Source organism: Saccopteryx bilineata, chromosome 1 (assembly GCF_036850765.1).
Source record: "Saccopteryx bilineata isolate mSacBil1 chromosome 1, mSacBil1_pri_phased_curated, whole genome shotgun sequence".
NCBI classification, from domain to species: Eukaryota; Metazoa; Chordata; class Mammalia; order Chiroptera; family Emballonuridae; genus Saccopteryx; species Saccopteryx bilineata.
The window spans coordinates 241,840,470-241,864,863 of NC_089490.1; the positions used below are offsets into that span (position 1 = coordinate 241,840,470).

General features: G+C 39.0%; 1 protein-coding gene across 3 annotated transcripts in view; it reads right to left on the reverse strand.

The window, feature by feature from the left end:
* Positions 1 to 3,423: 3,423 nt before the first annotated feature.
* NADK2 (NAD kinase 2, mitochondrial) overlaps positions 3,424 to 24,394 on the reverse strand; it is a 39,936-nt gene continuing 18,965 nt past the window's right edge. Inside the window, exons 6-13 of one of the 3 annotated variants that reach the window (XM_066239860.1) lie at positions 24,037 to 24,173; positions 23,162 to 23,240; positions 19,808 to 19,873; positions 18,383 to 18,478; positions 8,753 to 8,808; positions 8,578 to 8,631; positions 5,927 to 6,050; positions 3,424 to 5,428 (exon numbers count right to left, since the gene is read on the reverse strand). In XM_066239860.1, coding sequence (XP_066095957.1) covers positions 5,290 to 5,428; positions 5,927 to 6,050; positions 8,578 to 8,631; positions 8,753 to 8,808; positions 18,383 to 18,478; positions 19,808 to 19,873; positions 23,162 to 23,240; positions 24,037 to 24,173 — 751 coding nt within the window. In that variant the 3' untranslated portion in view covers positions 3,424 to 5,289. The remainder of the gene's footprint in view (positions 5,429 to 5,926; positions 6,051 to 8,577; positions 8,632 to 8,752; positions 8,809 to 18,382; positions 18,479 to 19,807; positions 19,874 to 23,161; positions 23,241 to 24,036; positions 24,174 to 24,394) is intronic. The other 2 variants (XM_066239867.1, XM_066239874.1) reach the window with 2 other exon arrangements.

A 24,394-nucleotide genomic window follows, 5' to 3' on the forward strand; every position in this document is an offset into this window, starting at 1 on the left:
TGTTTATTCACTCACCTGACTCTGCAAGCTTTCAATAAATGGGAATGGCCCGACACCTTCCGGCTCTGCAGTTCCTCTGCCATCTGCCCTAATTCAATGTGAACCCACCTGGCCTCAACCACCCGCATTACAAAAACAGCATTTATAAAACTTCTGAAATTTAAGTGATTGAGGAGATAGTGAAGTGCTATCAAGAAAAGTCAGCTGCTCGCATTTTTAAAATACAGCTTATACTGTGTATTTTCTTCTCATTAGGAAACTATTTGCATAGTTCACTTTATATCCAGAGGTCTTCCAAGAATTCATTTCCTTTTGAACCCACCCATTCAAATGATAGAATGGTGATTCTTCTTGAATATTATAGTTTTGGGGTTTTTTTTTGCTTTTCCCCCCTTATCACTACTATGATTCCTTTTCTGTTTTCGATTATGAAAAACATTAAAATGCAGGAAGAATTAAAATATAATTCTCTAATATATATGGTGAGCCTCATCATCCGCTGTCAACAGTCATCAACTCATGGCAGTCGCTCTCCATCATGTCCTCCATCCTTCCCTCAACTGCCCCAAACAAGATTTTGAAGCAAAACCCAAACCTACTGACTTCATAAATATTTTAGTATATACCTTTAAAAGATAGATTCTCCTGAGGTAATTCTGAAACATTAAATATCAACTTGTCTCAAGTGTTCTCTTACCTGGGTGTGTGTATGATCAGGTTCCAAACATGGTCCACACACTGCATTTGATTGACATTCTTTTTTTAAAAAAATTTTTATTTACTTGCCTGACCTGTGGTGGCGCAGTGGATAAAGCGTCAACCTGGAAACACTGAGGTTGCCGGTTCAAAACCCTGGTTTGCCTGGTCAAGGCACATATGGGAGTTGATGCTTCCTGCTCCTCCCCCTTCTCTCTCTCTCTCACTCTCTCTCCCCCCCTCCTCTCTAAAAAAAAAAAATAATAAATAAATTTCTGTTTTAAAATTTTTTATTTACTTATTCATTTTAGAGAGGAGAGAGAGTTAGAATGAGAGAGAGAAAGGGGGGAGGAGCAGGAAGCATCAACTCCCATATATGCCTTGACCAGGCAAGCCCAGGGTTTTGAACCAGTGACCTCAGTGTTCCAGGTCAACGCTTTATCCACTGCACCACCACAGGTCAGGCGACATTCTTTTTTTAAATTAAGGTTTAATTGGCCTGTATTATATTAGTTTCAGGTGTACAACATAATGATTCAATATAAAGCGATAACCACCACACATCAGTTAACACAGAACTTTTTATGGTAACTTTTAAAATCTATTCTCAGCAGCTTTCAAATATGCAGTCCAGTATTGTTAATTATAATAGCCCTTCTGTACATGACATTCCCACGACTTATTTTAGAACTGGGAATTTGTCGCTTTGGACCCACTTGACCTATTCACCCACCCAGCCTGCAGCCTCTGGCATTCACCAATGTACTGTGTGTACTGTGAGCTTGGAATTTTTTTTTTTTAATATTCTACATATAAGTGGGATGATACAGTGTTTGGTTTTTCTTTTGACTTATTTCACAAGCATAATGCCCTCAAGGTCCACCCATGTTGTCACAAATGGTGTAAGAGTTTATTTTTTATGGCTGTAGAATAATCTGGTGTGTCTGTATGTACACACAGTGGAAACTAACTTGAAAAGATCCATGCACCTGTGGAAAGCAGCTGTGTTAGGCTCGATCGCTGGTTTACTGGCTGCAAGCACTTTGCCTGGTTGATGCGTGAACACGTGGCGATGCCACATGTGTATAGTCTATGTAAGGCTATGGGTGCTTGCGTTCAGGGGGATTGCAGATGACAGGTTACCTGCCCACCACTGTGAGGGGCCATTTTGCTGTTTGTTTGCCTGAGAGGCGGTCTCCCCTGCCTGTGTGCTTGTCCGCCATTGTGAGACTGTTAAACGAGAATAACCCACCGCTTTCCGACTCTGCAGTGTCTCTACTGTCTGCCCGATTTCAACGTGGACCCACCTATCCTCGGCCACCAGCCGAGGTTACTGACAATGAACACCCCATGTTCATTGTCAGTAACCATTTACAATAACCAAGATACAGAAACAACCTGTATGGATGAATGGATAAACAAAAGATGGTATATGTTAATATCCTCTTATCCACGTTTTAAATCTTTCTTTAGCCATTGAGTTGTATGAATTTTTAAAATTATTTTGCATATTAACCCCTTATCAGATAGATGGCTTGCAAATATTTTTTCTCCTTCAGTGGACTGTTTCTTTTCACTCTGTTGCTGGTTTCCTCTGTGCAGAAGCTTTTTAGTTTGATGTCAGCTCATTTGTGTTTGCTTTTGGTGCCTTAGCTTTCAGTGTCAAATCCAAAAAATCATCAGCAGGACTGATGTCAAGAAATCTACTGCTTACTTTTTCTTCTAGTTTTATGATTTCTGGTTTACTGCTCAAGTCCTGAACCCACTTTGAGTTAGTTTTTGTGTGTGATGTAAGTCTGTCATCGTTTTTTCTGCGTGTTCTGTGCAATTTCCCCAGTACCATTTATTGAAGACTAGCTCCTTTCTCATAAATTAATTGATCATAGATGCATGAGTTTACTTCTAGGTTCTCTATTCTGTTCCATTGATTTATGTGTCTGTTTTTATACAAATACATTGCTGTTTTTATACAAATACACTACTGTTTTCAGAGCACTGAAATATAGTTTGAAATAAGGGAGCATGATCCCTCCAGCTCTGTTCTTTCTCAAGATTGTTTTGGCTATTTGGGGTCTTCTGTGGTTCCTTAACAGCTGGCTGTCATTTTTATGGAGTTAAAATCTGATCTGCCTCCAGCTCTTGACTCCTCCCTCTGCTATACCCTAGCCACAAGTTGCAGAGATCTGAGGGGTACTCTGGCCAAGTGCAAAATTCTTATTTCTGGATAAAGTGACAACACTGTGTCCCTTTTATCCTGGTGAACTCAACTGTCCTGAAGATCCATAGTGTGGAGGATTCTGTGTTTCAAAAATAGCACAGGGGATAGTACAGAGCATCTAAGGAGGCAAGTTTTGGGGACTGGGGAAACTAGAGCCCCTTTCCACTAGAGATCCTGACCCCGAACAAGCAAAAAGACAACTTCCCCTTTGTGACCACTGCTCTCCCATGGTTGGATTTCCCAGGGCCATAAATATGAATACACATGGGGCAACAAGAAATATATATTAAGTCAAAATCATCTAAAGTGCCTCTATACTTACCAGGTAAGCACTTTATCCTGACTATATAACAACTCATGCTTCTGCATCAAAGATGAGCAGTAAATGAAGTCAACAGAGCAAAGAATAATACATAGTGGTGGGGAGAAAGACGAAACGTAACATTTTTGGAAAACCATGTTTTCAGATATAATGACCCCATAAGAGTTAAAATAAATAAAAGAGGAAATAACAATAGTAGTTTAATTTTATTCACATCTTGTTGCCATTAAAGGTTAATTCATAAAAACATTTTTTGTATTCTAACATCCTTTGCCTCTCATCATCTCTTACAAATAAATCCCTACCACATAGCAGAAATATTAAAAGTTATATTGCAAATGGAGCACATTAAGCATTTTTTAAACCTTTAAAATGTGGCTTATGAACAACTTTACACAACAGGTTACCTATTAATATGTTACATATTAACATCTATGGTACCATATGGACAATCAGAATTCCTTGATGTTAAAGGTGGGATTGGTGTTTTTGTCAAGAAGGCATTTCGAACCTACCAGGGGAATTTCTGTAGTGTAGACTTTCACTATATAAAGTAGACCTGAAGGATATCATTTTTATGTCAAACCAGAAACTAGACCCAGCTCTGGGAAAACACCATTTTCACTGTATGTATCATGTAAATGCTTTGCTAATGAGTGTCTATACATACTCTTCACTAAAAAGGAAAAGCAGGTTCTTGTTCTGGATATATATCGAAACCTAGATTACTTTTGTGTAGTAACATTTATGTAAAACACTTGACAAAAACGTTAAATGTTAGCAAAATGAAGAGCACTCAATTTGATTATGCATCTTAGCTGTTACAGAATTTACTTCCAAGCTCACACTACTCAAGTTCTATCAGGAGAGTCTGTTTCATTCACCAATGTATATCCACCCAGCGATGGGTACAGTGCATGGCACAGAATGGGTATTCAATACTTCAATGATTGAATAAAATTTTTTCATAGCTAGTGAATAAAACATACAACTTTGAAAAATGACATGAGACTACCACTGTTCTCATGATGCAGCAGTTAAGTGCTTTTTGTGAGGATTCTAGGATTACATATAAGTAAATCAAGAATTAGATAAAAAAAATTTTCCTCCAAAAGTAGAGGAACTCTCATGGGGGCCGGGGGTAGAAAAGCCATAGCATTTTATCCTCCAAAACTAATGTGTAAAACTTGGAATATGAAAATTATCATGACATTAAAAGTAGATAAAAATACTTTTTAAAGATCTGAGCAAACTCCTAGTGGAATATGTCTAATCAGTTCATCCTTTTAGTCTTTGAATCCATGTTAGAGTTTTAAATATGGAAGAAATCTATTAGACTCAAATAATTTTTAACAAATTGGCTATGACCTGAAATAGCTATGGGACAATTAACACATTTGTAATAGCATCATGATTTCAGTTCACCCAGCACTGTCAAAATTAACCTGTAAGTCAATTAAATGAAAACTATAAATAACTTCAAAAATGGTTGTTTGAAATTCTTAAGTCAATAGTCATAATAATATGTTCTGAAATTAGAAAATTCTTAGCACATATAAAAACACATTTACCTACTTCAATTAGGTCAACATCAGGATTTATCAAAATTCTCCATCAAAATTTTTTTAAATCTTGATTTTTAGGTGCTATAAAAAAATATACACTAATCAAATAATGTGTTTGTTTTGCCCAATTCCACAAAGTTAGGAGAAAAGAGAAGGAAAAAAGTTGTACAGTTAAATTACAAATCCTAAACATTTAATCCTTTATTTGAGCCTACCTCCCTAAATTTAAAAAGGTATCAGCACTCTTGGATACCAATCATAAACAATATAAAAATTCCACTGGTATAAATTCTAACAGGTTAGTCCAACCATTTTCTCACACAGTGAACATCTTTTCCATCAAAATCCAACACAAATCTCAGTCACCTTTGAGCCCAGGGCCAACCAGTCTCAACATTAACCAAAATATGTAGCTTTATGACTGGTAGTCTGTTCCTGCAGTAAAAGTATTTTTCTGGTAATCAAAATGTGTCATCTGAGGAAATCTTTCACTGTTCTAGAAGCACAGTTCGAAGCTCATCTTCTTTATTGATTGTCATTGAAGCAATTGCTCCATCATTAAACTCAAAAGAAGTTCCTCCGTCCACAACCATGCAGGCATCCCAGCAACGAGAGCGAACACAAACCCTAAGCAGAAAGCGTATCTCATTTAATGATTTTTCTTAACCCTAAATAACAGTTTCTTTAAAACCCTTAATTTTTTATCTAAAGTAGCAGATGTGGGAGGGAAAAGACATGAATCCTACTCTGTAGGTTTACTGCTACACAATTTAGGTTTTATATAAATGTTTATCCAGCTTTTATTCCACAGCATGTGATAAAGGTTGCTTTCCAGTCAGTTTCTTTTAAAACAATTTGATCTTAGTGTGATCTAAATAAATTTTAAAATAACATCCACATCATCCAATTAAGTAACTATACCCCTTCTACAGTCTTCCTTTACATTTCAGTTTCTCTAAAATGCCACAGTGAAAGAAAGGATCTTTTTAGACAGGCTAACATGAGCCTCCTTCATTCCACAGGTGCTACTTCTCCCACCAGATTTAGTTTGAATGAAATTTAATACTTTTAAAACCAAGTGTGCTTTATAGTTACAAGGGATGAAAACAGACTTGGGAAGCTTACTTCGAGGTGAAACAACGCTGACGGCTGCTTGAGAAGACTCTGTTTGCTATTGGTTCTCGAATACTGAAAAGTATTTTTGGTTCTTCTGGACTATAGAGCAGCGATTCATTATATTCATTTGTTACTGTGAAGAAAGAAAAAAACATTAGCACATTCAGTAACAGTCACCTGAGAAGTGCAAAATGAAGACTGGACACCATTCCCAGCTTAAAAGCAGTCTGTTCCAAAGGTCTGTTTGGTATCAAGTATCTTAGAACTCACTACATATTCCATTAAAAAAACAAACTTTAAAAATGAGGATTAGGTTCCAAGATTAGTCCACTGAAGCTGACATTATTCACAATATAGAAATATGTACATTTGGGGGGGAAAATTCAAAGCTGGTAATAATGGAGGAACTAGTTTATGGCACTCAAAAATGCAACCTGAGTTGCCACAGTCCCCTGCCAAGTTCTTTTCCAAAATACCATGTCAGAAAGTTCACAAGTATAAGTTAATGTTTTGATATAAAATGCACTCTCAAATACTGATAGGCAGTATGCCTTCACTACTGAAAATGCCATTAGTTGAGATAGCTTTAGAAATCGTTGGGACCTGCTTTCTGTCTAACCAAGAGGCACGTGAAAGTTGGCAGGTAAAGCACAAACTGGTTCAAGTCAACTGTACACAGAAGCATGGCTTGAAGTACGCTTAGTTCAGAAGCACATTAAAAGACATAAGACCGTCAGATAATCTACCTGATTTTTCAAAATTTCACTTGAATTTTTGGGTTCTTTTAAAAAAATCTAATTCATTTTGAAAAATAAGATTTTGCCCCGGCCAGTTAGGTCAGCAGTAGAGCGTTGGCCCAGCATGTGGAAGTCCCAGGTTTGATTCCTGGCCAGGGCACACAGGAGAAGCACCCATCTGTTTCTCCACCCTTCCCCCTCTCTTTCTCTGTCTCTCTCTTCCCCTGCCACAGCCAAGGCTCCACTGGAGCAAAGTAGGCCCTGGACGCTGAGGATGGCTCCATGGCCTCCACCTCAGGTACTAGAATGGCTCCAGTTGCAGCAGAGCAATGCCCTAGATGGGCAAAGCATCGCCCCCGGGGTATGCTGGTTGGGTGCATGCGGGAGTCTGTCTGCCTCCCCGCTTCTCACTTCAGAAAAAATAAAAAATAGAAGAAGAATTTGTCTCTCTGGGCCCACACACAAAATGGTGCTAGCTCTAGAGAAAGCTGCTCCAGGACATCAGGGACTGAACTCTGCCACCCACTCCGCTTCCGAAGACAGACAGCCTTCAAAGCAATTGTGTCTAGTCAGTAGAGCAGTTTGTTTATTAAGAGAAAAATAATCTTTCTTTTATCTATACCCTTAAATTAACTTACATACCTAAGTTTCAGTTGGTCTATATATATCGTTTGTTTAATTACATAATGAAAACAATTACTATACATGGCTAATTTTCCTTTCTTTAACTTAGATTTAATGCTAATGCTAGCTCACAAGCCATGATTAAAATAATCATTAGGTCTCAAACTGAGAGGAAGAGAACACTCCATTTTAGAGAAATAAAGGACCAGAGTATGGTCCTGTTTTCACACTAGTATTTTAAAGGCAAGCCACGTACCCAACAAAGGCATTCTTGTGTAGAAGTCCCAATATACAGATATAGGAACTGACACTGTTAAAAAGCTGTATCACATTTCTGATGTTTTGCTAAATCATTTTAAAGACAACGAATAAGAATGAAGTAATTCTGATAACTCACAAATTCAAGTGTCTGTGTTTACGGATAGATGACAATTTAATCTTTTATGTGTTGACATCCACTTTGTATCTACAATTCATTTTGGTTGTATGTTGGCAAATCCTTACAAAGGTAGGTAGATGCAACTGTAAACAAGTTTGGGGTTTTGGTTGTTTTTTAAAATAACTTAGCTTGATATTGAAGGATACTCTTCAGATAGTTTGAGGTCTGTACAACAGTGATCTTGGTAAATAAGTGGACTTCAGTATGTTAAAATTTCACATGCAAATCAAACAAATGTATTTTTCATAATTTGAGAATTTAAATATTTCTCAATAAAATTTAGAGACTCTGCAGACTCCCTGTGCCCAGTGAGGAAGCAGGGAGTGGGGAGTCGCTGTCCTCTCACAGGGAGTCACTAGTTGTTCTGGGACTAGATCACAGATGTTCAAATTCCCTGATGAGTGTCCCTTCTCCCAACAGGACTAGTTCTCTCAAAGGAGCCCGGAAGGATCTGGGCAGGAGTAGGTAGAAGGCCAAAGAACATTTGAGAATGTGAAGATAAGCATTTACAGCCCCGTGAACTCTTCATTCAGGGGAAATAATGGCACACCGAGTTCCCTGTGCGTTCCCCAGCCGCCAGATACGTGATTTTCTGTGTTTCCCTATTCCCCAGGGCATATTTTCAGTTACGCTGTTCCTGACATAGAGGTTATATTTCATGGTTGACAAAGATCATAATATAAAAGTTCGGTTTAAAATTTCTTCTTGTTTAAATATATTTAAAGTGATATTAAAAGTATGTTCAAGTCCAAAAAAGTACTGTGCTTTGCTAATCAGACAAGTATACATCATGATAACATCCTAAAATCAATACAGAACTTCAATGAAACTGTTAGTAATTATGATTATTTGTTACTGACCTTTCTCTACCAGTTCTCTGTTCAATGGAAGACTTAAATTTCCTTGTCGGTTTGCTAGTGAAAAAGAAAAGGGGAAAATATCTTGATTAAATAGAATGTTTCCTAGCATCATAAAACATATACATTATATAGCATATTATAACTGTAATATACAATAGCTTTTATTGGTACTCACCAATATTTAAAACATCTTCCACAGCCTGAGTTGCAACTCTGTTAATATTGAATGACCTAAAAACAAACACCACATAAATTCTTTGTTCCAAAAACATACTAAAAATGAAAAAGAAATAATCTACTTGATATACAAAGAACTCTTAGAAATTATCAGGAAAAAAACAACCAAAAGGCAAAAGCCATCTCACTCAGTTTTAAAAAGTGGTCAAAAGACAAAGAAATAAAAAGCATCCATATTGGAAAAGAAGAAGTAAAGGTATCACTTTTTGCAGATGATATGATCCTATACATCGAAAATCCCAAAGAATCCACAAAAAGACTACTAGAAACAATAAGCCAATACAGTAAGGTCACAGGATACAAAATTAACATACAGAAGTCAACAGCCTTTCTATATGCCAACAATGAAACATTTGAGAACGAACTCAAAAGAACAATCCCCTTCACCATTGCAACAAAGAAAAATAAAATACTTAGGAATAAACATAACAAAGAATGTAAAGGACTTATATAATGAAAACTATAAACCATTGTTAAGGGAAATCGAAAAAGATATAATGAGATGGAAGAATATACCTTGTTCTTGGTTAGGAAGAATAAATATAATCAAGATGGCCATATTACCCAAAGCAATATACAGATTTAATGCAATTCCCATCAAAATTCCAATGACATTTTTTAAAGAAATGGAACAAAAAATCATCAGATTTATATGGAACTATAAAAAACCCCGAATAGCCAAAGCAATCCTAAAGAAAAAGAATGAAGCTGGGGGCATTACAATACCTGACTTCAAACTATATTATAGGGCCACGACAATCAAAACAGCATGGTATTGGCAGAAAAATAGACACTCAGACCAATGGAACAGAACAGAAAACCCAGAAATAAAACCACATATATATAGTCAAATAATTTTTGATAAAGGGGCCAAGAACACACAATGGAGAAAGGAAAGCCTCTTCAATAAATGGTGCTGGGAAAACTGGAAAGCCACATGCAAAAGAATGAAACTGGACTACAGTCTGTCCCCCTGTACCAAAATTAACTCAAAATGGATCAAAGATCTAAACATAAGACCTGAAACAATTAAGTGCATAGAAGAAGACATAGGTACTCAACTCATGGACCTGGGTTTTAAAGAGCATTTTATGAATTTGACTCCAATGGCAAGAGAAATGAAGGCAAAAATTAATGAATGGGACTACATCAGACTAAGAAGTTTTTGCTCAGCAAGAGAAACTGATAACAAAATAAACAGACACTCAACTAAATGGGAAATGATATTTTCAAACAACAGCTCAGATAAGGGCCTAATATCCAAAATATACAAAGAACTCCTAAAACTCAACAACAAACAAACAATCCAATAAAAAAATGGGAAGAGGACATGAACAGACACTTCTCCCAGGAAGAAATACAAATGGCCAACAGATATATGAAAAGATGGTCATCTTCGTTAGTTATTAGAGAAATGCAAATCAAAACTGCAATGAGATACCACCTCACACCTGTTAGATTAGCTATTATTAACAAGACAGGGCCCTGGCCGGTTGGCTCAGCGGTAGAGCGTCGGCCTAGTGTGTGGAGGACCCGGTTCGATTCCCGGCCAGGGCACACAGGAGAAGCGCCCATTTGCTTCTCCACCCCTCCGCCGCGCCTTCCTCTCTGTCTCTCTCTTCCCCTCCCGCAGCCAAGGCTCCATTGGAGCAAAGATGGCCCGGGCACTGGGGATGGCTCTGTGGTCTCAGCCTCAGGCGCTAGAGTGGCTCTGGTCGCAACATGGCGACGCCCAGGATGGGCAGAGCATCGCCCCCTGGTGGGCAGAGCGTCGCCCCTGGTGGGCGTGCCGGGTGGATCCCGGTCGGGCGCATGCGGGAGTCTGTCTGACTGTCTCTCCCTGTTTCCAGCTTCAGAAAAAAAAAAAAAAACAAGACAGGTAATAACAAATGTTGGAGAGGCTGTGGAGAAAAAGGAACCCACATACACTGTTGGTGGGAATGTAAAGTAGTACAACCATTATGGAAGCAAGTATGGTGGTTCCTCAAAAACCTGAAAATAGAATTACCTTATGACGCAGCAATCCCTCTACTGGGTATATACCCCCAAAACTCAGAAACATTGATACGTAAAGACACATGCAGCCCCATGTTCATTGCAGCATTGTTCACAGTGGCCAGGACATGGAAACAACCAAAAAACCCGTCAATAGATGACTGGATAAAGAAGATGTGGCACATATACACTATGGAATACTACTCAGCCATAAGAAATGATGACATCGGATCATTTACAGCAAAATGGTGGGATCTTGATAACATTATACGAAGTGAAATAAGTAAATCAGAAAAAAACCAGGAGCTGCATTATTCCATACGTAGGTGGGACATAAAAGTGAAACTAAGAGACATTAATAAGAGTGTGGTGGTTACCGGGGGAGGGGGGAGAAGGAGAGGGAAAGGGGAGGGGGAGGGGCACAAAGAAAACTAGATAGAAGGGGACAGGGGACAATCTGACTTTGGGTGATGGGTATGCAACATAAGTGAACGACAAGATAACCTGGAGTTGTTATCTTTGAATATATGTATCCTGATTTATTGATGTCGCCCCATTAAAAATAAAATTATTAAAAAAAAAGTGGTCAAAGTACATGGATAAACAGTTCATAGGCCTATATAGTATAGTGTTCAGTCTCACTCACACTTAAGAAAATACAAACCACAAGCTTCTTCTCAGATGTGCAAAAATTAAAGGCTGATAAATAATGACTGGCATGAGTATGTGAAACCAGCATCGTCATACACTGATGGGGTTACGTATAGAAGTAGCAGTCAGAGAGCAATTCTGCACTATTAGAATTTACAAAGAACATATTCTTCAAGCTAGTAATTTATCCTAAAATACACTTGTACATATAATATACAAGAACACATGCAAGGATAGTTACTGAAGCATTGTTTATAATAGCAAAGCAATTATATGTAGCAAAACCCTCAGACATCTAGCAATAGAAAGCTGGTGAAATAAATTTATAGCTAATCAGCAGAGTACTACAAAGGTATTATAAAGAATAATAAAACTACATGTGCTAATAAAGAGGGATAACCAATATATTGATATTAAGTTTAAATAAAAAATGTTATATAGTATATATATTACTTCCCCGTTTTACTTATATTAAAAAAACAATTATACATATATATGGGTTTTTTTCTGGAGATTAGCACTAGAGGTATGAAATTAAAGAGACTGGCTTTTTGCCTGGTCCCTGGCGGCACAGTGGATAAGGTGTCAACCTGGAATGCTGAGGTTGCCAGTTCGAGACCCCAGGCTTGCCTAGTCAAGGCATATATGAAAAGCAACTGCGAGTTGGTGCTTCCATTCCTCCCTCCCTCCTGCCTTTCTCTCTCTCTCTCCTCTCTCTCCAAAATCAGTAAATAATGATAAAATATTTTAAATATATATATAAATAAAAAATAAAGACTAGCTTTTCATTATATATACCCTTTTGTAATATTTAACATTTTTAACATGTATAAGTATTTCTTTAAATCATAAAAGTTTCCTTAAAGCTGAGAAATCCTTTGCCAGTATGATGCTTTATTTAACCACTTAAAAACAAATGTTAACACAAACATGAATGACTTTTAAAAGTAGCTCTGTCCCGGCGTCTATAAAGATGTTTAAGGAAAGGTTTAAAAAAAAAAAATCTAGGAAACTTGATGCTTCTCATCTCCTCTCCTCCCCCTCTCTCCCTTCCTATATTTCTCTTTCTTAAAAAAATAAAAAGTCACAGGCCCTGGCCGGTTGGCTCAGCGGTAGAGTGTCGGCCTAGCATGCGGAGGACCCGGGTTCGATTCCCGGCCAGGGCACACAGGAGAAGCGCCCATTTGCTTCTCCACCCCTCCGCCGCGCCTTCCTCTCTGTCTCTCTCTTCCCCTCCCGCAGCCAAGGCTCCATTGGAGCAAAGATGGCCCGGGCGCTGGGGATGGCTCTGTGGCCTCTGCCTCAGGCGCTAGAGTGGCTCTGGTCGCAACATGGCGACGCCCAGGATGGGCAGAGCATCGCCCCCTGGTGGGCAGAGCGTCGCCCCTGGTGGGCATGCCGGGTGGATCCCGGTCGGGCGCATGCGGGAGTCTGTCTGACTGTCTCTCCCTGTTTCCAGCTTCATAAAAATGCAAAAAAAAAAAAAAAAAGTCACATTAAAATGAGTTATGTTTATTAGGATTCCATGGAGTTAAAATATATAAAGAACAAAAGATTTTAGTAACTAATATCTCCTTACTGTAGTTAAGATTTAACTTCAGCCCTGGACAGTTGGCTCAGCGGTAGAGTGTGGTCCCGGCATGTTAAAGTCCTGGGCTCGATTCCTGGTCAGGGCACACAGGAGAAGCACCCACTTGCTTCTCCACCCTTCCCCTTCTCCTTCCTCTCTCTCTATTTCCCTCCCGCAGCCAAGGCTCCATTGGAACAAAGTTGGCCCAGGCACTGAGAATGGCTCCATAACTTCCACCTCAGGCACTAGAATGGCTCCTGTTGCAACAGAGCAATGGCCCAGATGAGCAGAGCATCCTCCCTGGTGGGCGTGCCGGGTGGATAACTAGTCGGGCACATGCGGGATTGTCTGTCTGCCACCCCATCCCACCCCTTTTCACCTCGGAAAAATTTTTCAAAAATTTAAAAAAAGATTTAACTTCAGAGAACAAAAGGCTAAGGAGATTTGCTGCAATGCTCCTAGATTGCTATTACTAGGAACACCACATTCCTATTATTAGGGATACCACAAACCAACCCAAACTAGGCCTCTGATTTGGGATTAAATTAAGACTAATTTCCTGTGGTTAGACCCTGGATCTCAGCCAATTCACCCAACCTTTAGAAGTGGTTTATATTCTTTTTTTTAAAGATTTTTATTTATTGATTTTACAGAGAAAGGAGAGGGGTAGGGAAGCGAGAAGTATCTCATAGTTGCTTCACTTTAGTTGTTCATTGATTGCTTGTTGCTTCTCATATGTGCCTTGACCAGGCTAGCCCGGGTTTGTTTGTTTGTTTCCTTTTTTTTTTTTTGTTTTTTTTTCTGTATTTTTCTGAAGCTGGAAACGGGGAGAGACAGCCAGACAGACTCCCGCACGTGCCAGACCTGAATCCACCCCGCACGCCCACCAGGGGGCGACACTCCGCCCATCCGGGGCGTCGCTCCTTCACGACCAGAGCCACTCTAGCACCCAGGGCAGAGGCCAAGGAGCCACCCCCAGTGCCCAGGCCATCTCCGCTCCAACAGAGCCCCAGCCGCAGGAGGGGAAGAGAGAGACAGAGAGGAAGGAGAGGGGGAGGGGTGGAGAAGCAGATGGGCGCCTCTCCTGTGTGCCCCGGCCGGGAATCGAACCCAGGACCTCCGCACGCCAGGCCGACGCTCTACCACCGAGCCAACCGGCCAGGGCCTAGCCCGGGTTTTGAACCAGTGACCTCAGCATTCCAGGTCAACACTCTATCCACTGCACCGCCACAGGTCAGGCAGGTTTACATTCTTCATCAAAGACAAAGTGTGTGACTAAGCAACAGTTAGCTAGCACATGACCACTTTTTTTCTATAACTTTCACCATTCTAAGAGTTCCCATTTGAAATCAGACACACCTTTGTACTACAGATAACCAAACTGAAAGACAAACTGAGTCTCATCTTCAACAGCTGTAAAACTTTCTTCATTTAACACCTCCTCAACCCTTCTTTAAGTCTGCTAGGACAGAAGGTATGGAGGAGGAGGCCTGGGGACAGTCTTAAGAACTAACAAACATTATGATTCCACTCAATAGTACATCTCCCAGTGTATGAAGCAAACCACGTTCCACAATGGGAAGGGGACTGAGGTGTGGCAGGGAAGGGGGATACTTGACAACATGATGGATCTTAATCTTTATGTTCTTTCCACTACTGAAAGGCTGAAAACTAAAACTATCAAAATTACACACTACTGCCTTAACCATACATGAGCACTTCTCTAAGATTGGTAAATTAACCTTGACGATCTTCAATACAACCTAGTGACTCATCTCCCAACTGCGTGACCTCTAGACAGCCCCCCCCTCCACTGACCAGTCAGCAATGGAGGGGGCATCAGTTTTGTGGTCAAGCACTCAAGCACACTTGTGCTCATATCCAGGTCTGACACTCGTGAGATACCAGCGTAATTATTTGTCCCGGCTAAGCCTCAATTTCTTCCTTTACAAAACAGCAATATTACTATACACTTTCCTGCAGGTTTCTATAAGGATTACAGTCAACGAATGAAAAGCCCATAGCACAGAATATTAAAAGTAGCAGGCTCTAAATAACTGGTGGTTTGCATTATAACGAATAAAATATTAAAAGAATCACAAAAGTTCATAGGATAAAGTAGTCTTATGTTCCATTTCCCTCACTTTGCAGAAAAGTTGTACAAGGTGGCAAAGCTAGTCAGTGGTTTGGCCAAATCTCTCAACTTCCAGGCCAGTACTCTTCTCAATTATATCATTTGCCCATTTTTAAAGGATGGGAATACAGAAGAAAAGGGAAAGGCTATGGAAAACTATTTCTAATTCTCAATCAAGTTTTCAACCAGTAAAACACCATGTAGAGCAGAAGAAATGTTAGGATGAATTAAAGCTGTTCATTGTAATGTTTCAATTTATGAGATGGTTACAAAATAACTTTATAGTGTATCATATGATTAAATTTATTGTTTAAAATAATTAGAAAAATAATTTTAGAAATGTATTCTCACTGGCCCTAGGGAGAATAAGATATTAACCAATCTTTTAAAATGATACTTCTCATATTTTCCCAAAGATTTATTTATTTGATTAAGACTAGGATTTTTTTTTTAAGATGTTAAGTTATTTGGTCCTTATGAAGTGATATGATGTCTGAAAATTACTTCATAACAACATGGGATGGAAGGAGATAGGGGGACAGAGAAAACAAATGGATGTGAGTTGGTAACTATTGAATCTGGCCAATAAGTACATGGGGATGAATTGTGCTAGAGGAACCAGATCCCTGTGAAGTTTTCCCACAGAGTGCGACATCTGAAGACTGGATTTTCCAGCCAGGCCTGGAAAGTGGAGAGTGTTCAAGTATTCAGTGCAGAAAGAAGCTACACTGAGCACAAAGAAGAAGGGCAGCAAGAGCCTGGCTTGTGCTGGGAATCGCAAGCAGCCTACAGCATCTCCAGTGTGTGTGTGGGGAGGGGCGGGGGGTGGAAGGCGCAGCAGGCTGCCAGGGCACCTTCAGTCATATTTAAAGGGCCTTACACGACAGACTGAGTAATCTAGACACAGAGAGGAGTCAATGAAAGGTGTAAAGCACAGAAGGGGTAGTCAGAGTTTATCTATGTTTTAGAATATACAGACGATGTATGAATTGTGCAGCTGAAATCTGTATAATTTTATTAACCAATGTCACCCCAATAATGTCAATATAATATTTTTTAAAAGAAATATTACTGTTAGTGGTACAGATGACAGCCTGAAGACTAAAGGGTGAGGCAGAGTATATTCACTAAGAAGATGGGGGCCCAGGCCGAAAAACAAGCAGGAGAAACTGAAAGGGGCCCAAGACCCAGAGTGCCACTCACTGGGTTCGAGACTGGGGCGTGCAGGGGGCGAATAAGGAGGCTCAAGCAAGGCCTGGAAGAAAAGCACTTACCCTCTAGCACCGTGATGGCGAACCTATGACACGTGTGTCAGCACTGACACACGTAGCCATTTTCGATGACACACAGCTGCATGCGGCCGCATACCAGAGAAGTATGGGGCCACATGCCGAGAAGGATGTTTCATCCTTGGCTCCTGCACAGCCAGGTGCAGTAGCCGAGGATAAAACGTTTGCTGTAGTGTAGACACTCTGTGCCGGAGGTCTGTAGGCCAAAACAACAGAACTCGGAGCACAGAGCGTCTAGTTCTGGGACTTCTGGTTAGGCCGTTAGGGGATCTTTGACTTCACTTCTGGCTGGTGGAGCAGGGAGCAGCAGAATGCCCCGGGAGACGCATTTCTGAGGGCCCTGTGATCGCCATTACCAGCAACCACATAACCACAGCAACCATCATCCAATCTACTGTTCTGGGGTGTCGTGGATTTCTAATTGACCATCAGTACTGAGATAAGTGAGGGGGAGGCTGGGAGAGGCAAGGGCCTGCGCTATGGGTGCCGTTTCCCGCCATTAGAAATAGCGGCAGCCATCTTAATTTACATAAGATGCAACTTGTAGAATTTCAAGACAGCATCTGGGCTCAGGTGTTTGTCAACTTGAGGTCAAAGCTTGAGAATCTGGAAAGATGCCGCTTGGAGAATCAAGAGGAGTGCCACTACAAACAGGAAATTTGGAGTGCCTTGAACCAACTACCAGACACTTTTAGCACCCTGAAAAATATAGCAATGGCTTTACTCACAATTTTTCCCTCCACGTACTTTTGTGAGACCTTATTCTCAGCATTAAATAATATCAAAACCAACAAAAGAAACAGATTGACAGATGAAGTTAGTAGTGCTTGCTTGGGCTTGAAGTATACAAAATACCAACCTTCAATTGAAGATTTAGCCAACCTTCAATTTCATTTAGCCAAATGAAATTCAGCAACAAAAAAGTCACTAATAGGCAGGTTAGTTAAAGAATTCCCCCTCCCCCTCACTTATCTTAGTTCACGGCATCCCACGCAAGTTAAATAATATCAAGACCAACAAAAGAAACCGACTGACAGATGAACAAAAAGTCACTAAGCAGGTAAGTTAAATAATTAGTTTTTGGTTTATTAAATACAGTTATATATTACAACTATACATTTTTGTTATTTAAACTATAAATATCACAAAATTATGGTTTTTTTCTCGAAGTGACACACCACTCGAGTTATGCTCAGTTTTTTGGCGAATTTTGACACACCAAGTTCAAAAGATTGCCCATCACTGCTCTAGCATGTGAACTCAGCGTAAACACTGATACTAGCAAGCAATGCAAGGAACACAGGGAAAAAATCCGAAGACAATATATGCAGTTTTAAATGCACTGAATTTGAAAAGCTGGATCCCCATTCCATCTACAAAGCAATTTTAGAACGTGAGTGTAGTCAGGAGAGAAGAGCGCTCCAGCAGACCGAAGTCTGGGAGGCACCTCCTGTGTGCTGGATGCAGAAGACCACCCAGAATGAGGTTATAGGGTCAACAAGATGCTGGGGGCCCAGGGGACCTCTGGTTAGGCCTCCAATGGACAAACCTCTAGCATATGTTTTTTGTATTGTACTTTCTTTCCATTTTTTTACTGTTATTTAAATATTTTGCACTGTAAAAAAAAATTCTACTACTAACAAATTTTTGTACTACCAAAAAAATTCTCATTTTATTTTATTCTTTTTACAAATCTGATAAGGTAGGCTAAATAATGACCACAACTAAGCTGCTGCTGTAGCCTAAGAAGTCAAAGCAAGACTCCGAGGCCCAATCCAAGTGAAGCAGAAACCGAACCAAGCGACATAACACTACCAGGCGGCCTCTTGTGCATCAGAGGCCTCAGATATGCCGATATGAGGTAACGCATAAGTCCCATTACTGAAAATATTTCCCAAAAGTCAATAAGCAGCATCCCGAGTGACTCACCAGGCCTTTGATCCTGTCCCAGTACACAAATTGAGTCCTGAACTTTTCTGTTTTTCCCATGGACCATCATCAATGGAAATCTCATAGTAGGAAGCCCTAAGAATTGAGAATATAACACTGGATTTGCTGCATTTATGGCTCATAGTAAACAAGACAAACATCGTTTTTTTCAGAACTGATGAAATCTAAGTAGGCCAGCCTGACTTAAACATACCTTAGTAGGCACACACATCATGACGCTAACTCTAATATTAAGTGAAAAAGTTAAAAAACTATCCTGCATGTCTGCATCCCTCTCTGATCTACATGCTCCTGTCAATCAAGACTTTAGTACTTTAACATCTCACACCAGGGCATCGGGAAATTTTTTGCCTGGCGCTGCCACTGCTACTTCTATGGAACCTAACACGTACAGAGCCTTAGCTCAGAATTCAAAACGGAAACACCATTCTTCCTGAGTTTCTTTCCTGGTAGATAGTCCGCGATGTATTTTCATCTGAATCTAATCTTTCAAGTTATCGAGAGTTCCTGTTAAATTTTTGTTGAGTTACATACTATTTATTGTGCCTTTTGAATTGATAGTAAGATAACAAGCTTTAAAGAAAATTCTTAATCCGTATTCTAGTGGGCAAAACTAGAGATAAAACTAAACTGTAATTCCGTTAAGGATTTATATTTCTTAGAGTACTTCATAAAATGAAATCCAACGGGTTTTCTGATACCAGCAGAAACGACACAATTCTTTAACTGCATGAAAGTATAAATGATCTGCAACTCTTTCAGGAACTCCTGAAACATGTAGAAGTCTATTTTGTAAACTGTATCTTAAAACAATTGTGTTGCTAATTAATCCTGGGTTAATTTTCTCTAGCAAATAAAAAAGTTAAAATAAACCCTTAGTAAAATATAGCTTTTCAAAATAATTATCAGACATATTTGCAAACACTAACACTCAGTGGATAATTTAATTCGTATTCTAACCTTTTCAATTTCTCCTGCCAAGCTCTGAATCTGCAAAGGTTTTACATGATAGAACTCCTTTTCGATTTTTATTCTGAACACAGCATTCTTCATAAAAGTAAAAGACAGAAGGTTTCATAGTCACATCTAATCTATTTCATAGCTTTATTATGTCATCTTAGAAAATGAGGCATTTTAGTCACATTAGGAGCCTGTTATATAGACAAGCCAGCCGGATCATTGGGGTGGCTGCTATTATGTCCGAATCACATACAAACCAGAGGTTAGAGGTCAGCGGGGACAGAGACACAGCGGTGGAGAGAAAGAAAAGTAATAGGTGAGAGATGATGAGCCCAAAACAATGAGCAAGTTTAGTGTCATTCTCTCATGCAGGTTTATCACGATTAGTCAACTCAGAATTTTTGTTTCAGGGAAATTATTTTTTAAGGCAGCAATAAAACTCACAGTCCCTTTAGAGTGGGTATACTTCTTCTTAAACTGTCCACTGCTACAGCCCAAGAATAAGACATTCTAGGTCAGAACAAATAGGAGAAAAGAAGAAAAAATTGGGCTTTTAAAATGTTCTTAAATCTAAGAACATTCTAAACAAGGCAGGAATAATATTGCTACACTTCCTCTGTCCAAGCAATGCCCTCCAGTATGCAGGGCACGATGGAGACTGCCACAAGGGCTGGGATCAGGAACACTGGCTTCACATGGCCCTTCTGAGGCTAACTAATTACATGACCTTGGCCAAATTATTTGAACTCTCCCAATTTCAATCTTAATTTTTTCATGGGTAAATACAACTACCTTTCTCACAGGGTTGCCATGAGCATAAATGTGAGCATACACAATAGATGCAGTGCCTGACACACAGCAGGCACCTAGGAAGTTTCATCACTTCCTGTCTGCCTAAGAGTCTTTGTCACAGAATCTTTAAAAAGGAAGTTCTAAGACCCTCAACGGTGAACCCTCTTTCAATAGCATTGGAAGACAACCCACTGCTGTCCTTATCTTAGTAAAGATATAAGGCATCAAAGAGCACAAAGAGAAGCAGCATCAAGTATTATTTAGGAGATAAATTGACCAATCACTACTGCCACAGAAAATAAAAGCATTCAATCTCAACTCTCCTTCTGGGACTTCACAGAATACCCAGTCTATCAATTATCCCAGTTTTCCTTCTTTTATCTGTTATTCCATTTTTTTAGTAAGTACAAACTATAAAGCAATGCTAGCAGAAGCTCTCAGAAGTTACACCTGTAAAATATACAAACTGAATGGCATGAACCCCTAAATGGCTCCCCTGGAGTAAATGCATAAACTCACAATGTTTTTAACTTTGCCATCTATTTATTTTAATAGACTTTCTCCAGCCTCATTTAAAGTTGTTGCTCTCTTCTATCTTGAGTCTTTAGCAATAATAACTAGATTATATTACTAATTAGCTGCATTTCCTTCCTTCTCTTTTCCATCACATAAATGAATCCATTATTCATTCCATATTGCTTCAAAGTTGACAGACAGCAAAAAAAAAACAACAAAAAATTTATAGACAGCATGTCTTACTATTAAGATAAGTACATTTTTACAATTTAAGTTCTTTAAAGAATATATTTTTTGCCTAACCAGGCGGTGGCGCAGTGGATGGAGCGTCAGACTGGGATGCAGAGGACCCAGGTTTGAGACCCTGAGGTCGCCAGCTTGAGCGCGGGCTCATCTGGTTTGAGCAAAAAGCCCACCAGCTTGAACCCAAGGTCACTGGCCCCAGCAAGGTGTTACTCGGTCTGCTGAAGGCCCGCGGTCAAGGCACATATGAGAAAGCAATCAATGAACAACTAAGGTGTTGCAACGGAGAAACTAATGATTGATGCTTCTCATCTCTCTCCGTCCCTGTCTATCACTCTCTCTGACTCACTCTCTGTCTCTGTAAAAAAATAAACAACAACAAAAAAAAAAAAAAAAAAAGAATATATTTTTTATTTCTTTGAAGAAAAAAATTTACTTTTAATAATTTTTTAAGTTATATACTGTATTTTACTGCCACCCTCCAAAAAAGTAAGATACCATTACCTTTATCTTATTCATCTTTATATTCCTAGTGGCTCCCATATTACACATGGCAGAGCACAATATATTTTTATTGAATAAACTTAAAATTACATTAATCAAAATAATTACAGCCTGACCAGGAGGTGGCGCAGTGGATAGAGCATCGGACTAGAACACGGAGGACCCAGGCTTGAAACCTTGAGGTCAATGGCTTGAGCATTGGCTCATATGGTTTGAGCAAGGCTTACCAACTTGAGCCCAAGGTCGCTGGCTCGAGCAAGGGGTCACTCGGTCTGCTGTAGCTCCACAGTAAAGGCACATATGAGAAAGCAATCAATGAACAACTAAGGTGCTGCAACAAAGAACTGATGCTTCTCATCTCTGTCCCTTCCTGTCTGCCTGTCCGTATCTGTTCCTCTCTCTGTCTTTCTCTATCTCTGTCACCAAAAAAAAAGAAGTAATAATAGTAATAATAATTACAACTACTCAAAAAAATAAAATAAAACCCTAAAAACTGTTCGTATCATCTTGTGGAGTTAGGCTCCATTTTCTTCAGTACCACTAAGAAGCCCTTGGCTAAAATGTGGATATCGTTTTCTTCAAGATGAATTTTCCTCCCCATACTTAAACTTCTAAAAGAATATGACTTACATACAGAATTTCAGAATATGTGGAACTCTCCTCAGTAAACTAGGGGATCAACTACAATGCCTTCAAAAGGTCACATGGCTCGGGGAACAGGAAAGTGGGACACAGACTCATCTCTAACCTTCAGCCCTGAATTTACTTACAGACACAGAAAGGAGAAGGCACGTTCTAAGGGACCACCAAGAGTTAAATGAACTCTATTTTATAGCAGTCATTTCTGGTAACTAACACAAAAAAGTTTTGCAAAAAAAAAAAATTCTACTGACAATTTAAGCCTAAGTTATATTCAACACCAACAAAACAAATTTCATCCATTATAAAACATACTATATGCTCTTAATGAAGAACTTGACTATCTTAATTTTTTGCTAATAATTATTGGTTACAAATCTTCAGCTGTCAATGTGCTTGCCTTATGATGTTGCTATGAGAAGGGTGCAATGATCACTTATGTAGTATTCCTGCCAAAAATATTTAGTCTAAATCTTATGCAGAGAAAAAAAAATCACACAAATCTAAAGTAAGGGATATTCTGCAAACCAACTGGCTTAGACCATTCAAACTATTAATCTCATGAATGACAGAAAAGGGGTGGGACTAAAGACCTGTTCTTAGTTAATTCTAAAGGACCACAATAACCAAATGCAATGCACGGTCTTTAACTGGATCCTGAATAAAAATAAGCAAACAAACAAATCAGCTTTACAGGACATTAAGATAATTAGGTAAGTTTTTAAATAACTTATCTATAAAAGTTTTGTATCAATTGCAAATGTATGCCTAGTAAGTATATCATTCTCTTAAACATGCATATGATACATATAAATGCACCTATAACACAGATTAAAGGTTCTGGAAAATACTGCAGTAGAGAAACCAGAGTAACTTTGTCTAGCCTAGGATTTCACAAACTTTTTGGGTCATAGAACTTTTTATCCTCTTGATTATGTATCAACATGTATGAAGGTTTCAGAAATAATTCATTAAATAATTCATTTCTGTTACTTGTACAGTGTTAATTATTCACAAATCTTAGGTTGTAGAAATTCAATAAATATCTAAAAAAAATAGTAAAACATTTAAATTCCAAACTCAAGATCACAGGCTTCAATGTACCTGGATGAGAGGCTCTCCCCAATGAAGACTTCGTTCAGCGCCCTCACCGGCAAGAGCTGTGGCCCCGAAGCCTCGGACCCTGCAGGTATGGGGAAGGAAAAAACCCCACATAGCACTTCAACTTTAGCAATGCCATGATGTAAATTTTATAAAACATTAAAATAATCATATTATTTATTAACATATAAATTATCTCAAAGTATTCTTAATATAAATCTCAAAGTCATCTAATATAGCTGTAATGAAGCCTCTGTCTCTCCAAAATAAACCTTAATTCTTTTTGAAAACAATTTCTCCAAAGTAATAAAATATATTACCCATCTCATAAGACTCTTGTCACACTTAACTTGGTTTTACTCTGGAAGCTTCAGAGGTGGAAATGATCAGGTACCTCCAAGGAGAGCCATTTTGGATTTAAGCAGCAAATTACATAAACAGCTCACATGGAAATCACATCAGTTATGTTAGAGATCAGATCTATTTTTCTTTTTAAGAAGAAAACCTCAAGAGGGTTTTAGTAGCAGCCGCATTGCAGAAACACTGCCACGTCTCCTTTCATGACTCCTAAAAAGTGTCACCTGTTCTTTTTTCACTCTATAAGGCTGCATGCATAGCTTCAGCAATCTTCCTTGGCAATTAAACATCGCTCCATCCCATAAAATCCTCCAAAGGATTCCCACTGCTTTCTGGATCAAACCTGTGACTGTCACCCACAAATGGTTTCTTTTACAAGTCTCCAACTGGAAATGCCATCTTCTGAATGTCACCAATAGCAGATTCACTACACCCAAGAATCTCTCACTGGGCAAGCACCAGATCAAAAGAACTGTAAGTTACAAACTGCCCCAAACATATCTAATTCCCAATCCACCTACTTGCATCATGAACTCTTTCAATATTGAAGGCTCTACTATGCTGCTTCAAACTTAATTGCTGTTCGTGAAGGTCCACAGGAACAGGGTTGATGCCAGTCCCTTCGAGGTACAGCCTGATCCGCTGCCTTGACAACCACCTTAGAGAAGGGAGTAAAAACAGAAGAAATAAAACTAAAAATTAAACATTATAATCTCATCAAATTAAAAATTCATTAAAAAAAAACCTAGCTATTCCAGGAACAAATTATACTAGAAACACCTAAAATTCACAGGTTCCTGCTTAACGTCAAACTTAGAAGTTACTTCTCTATTCAATTAAATGGAACTATCTAATGTATGTGCACAAAATCTCTCAAAT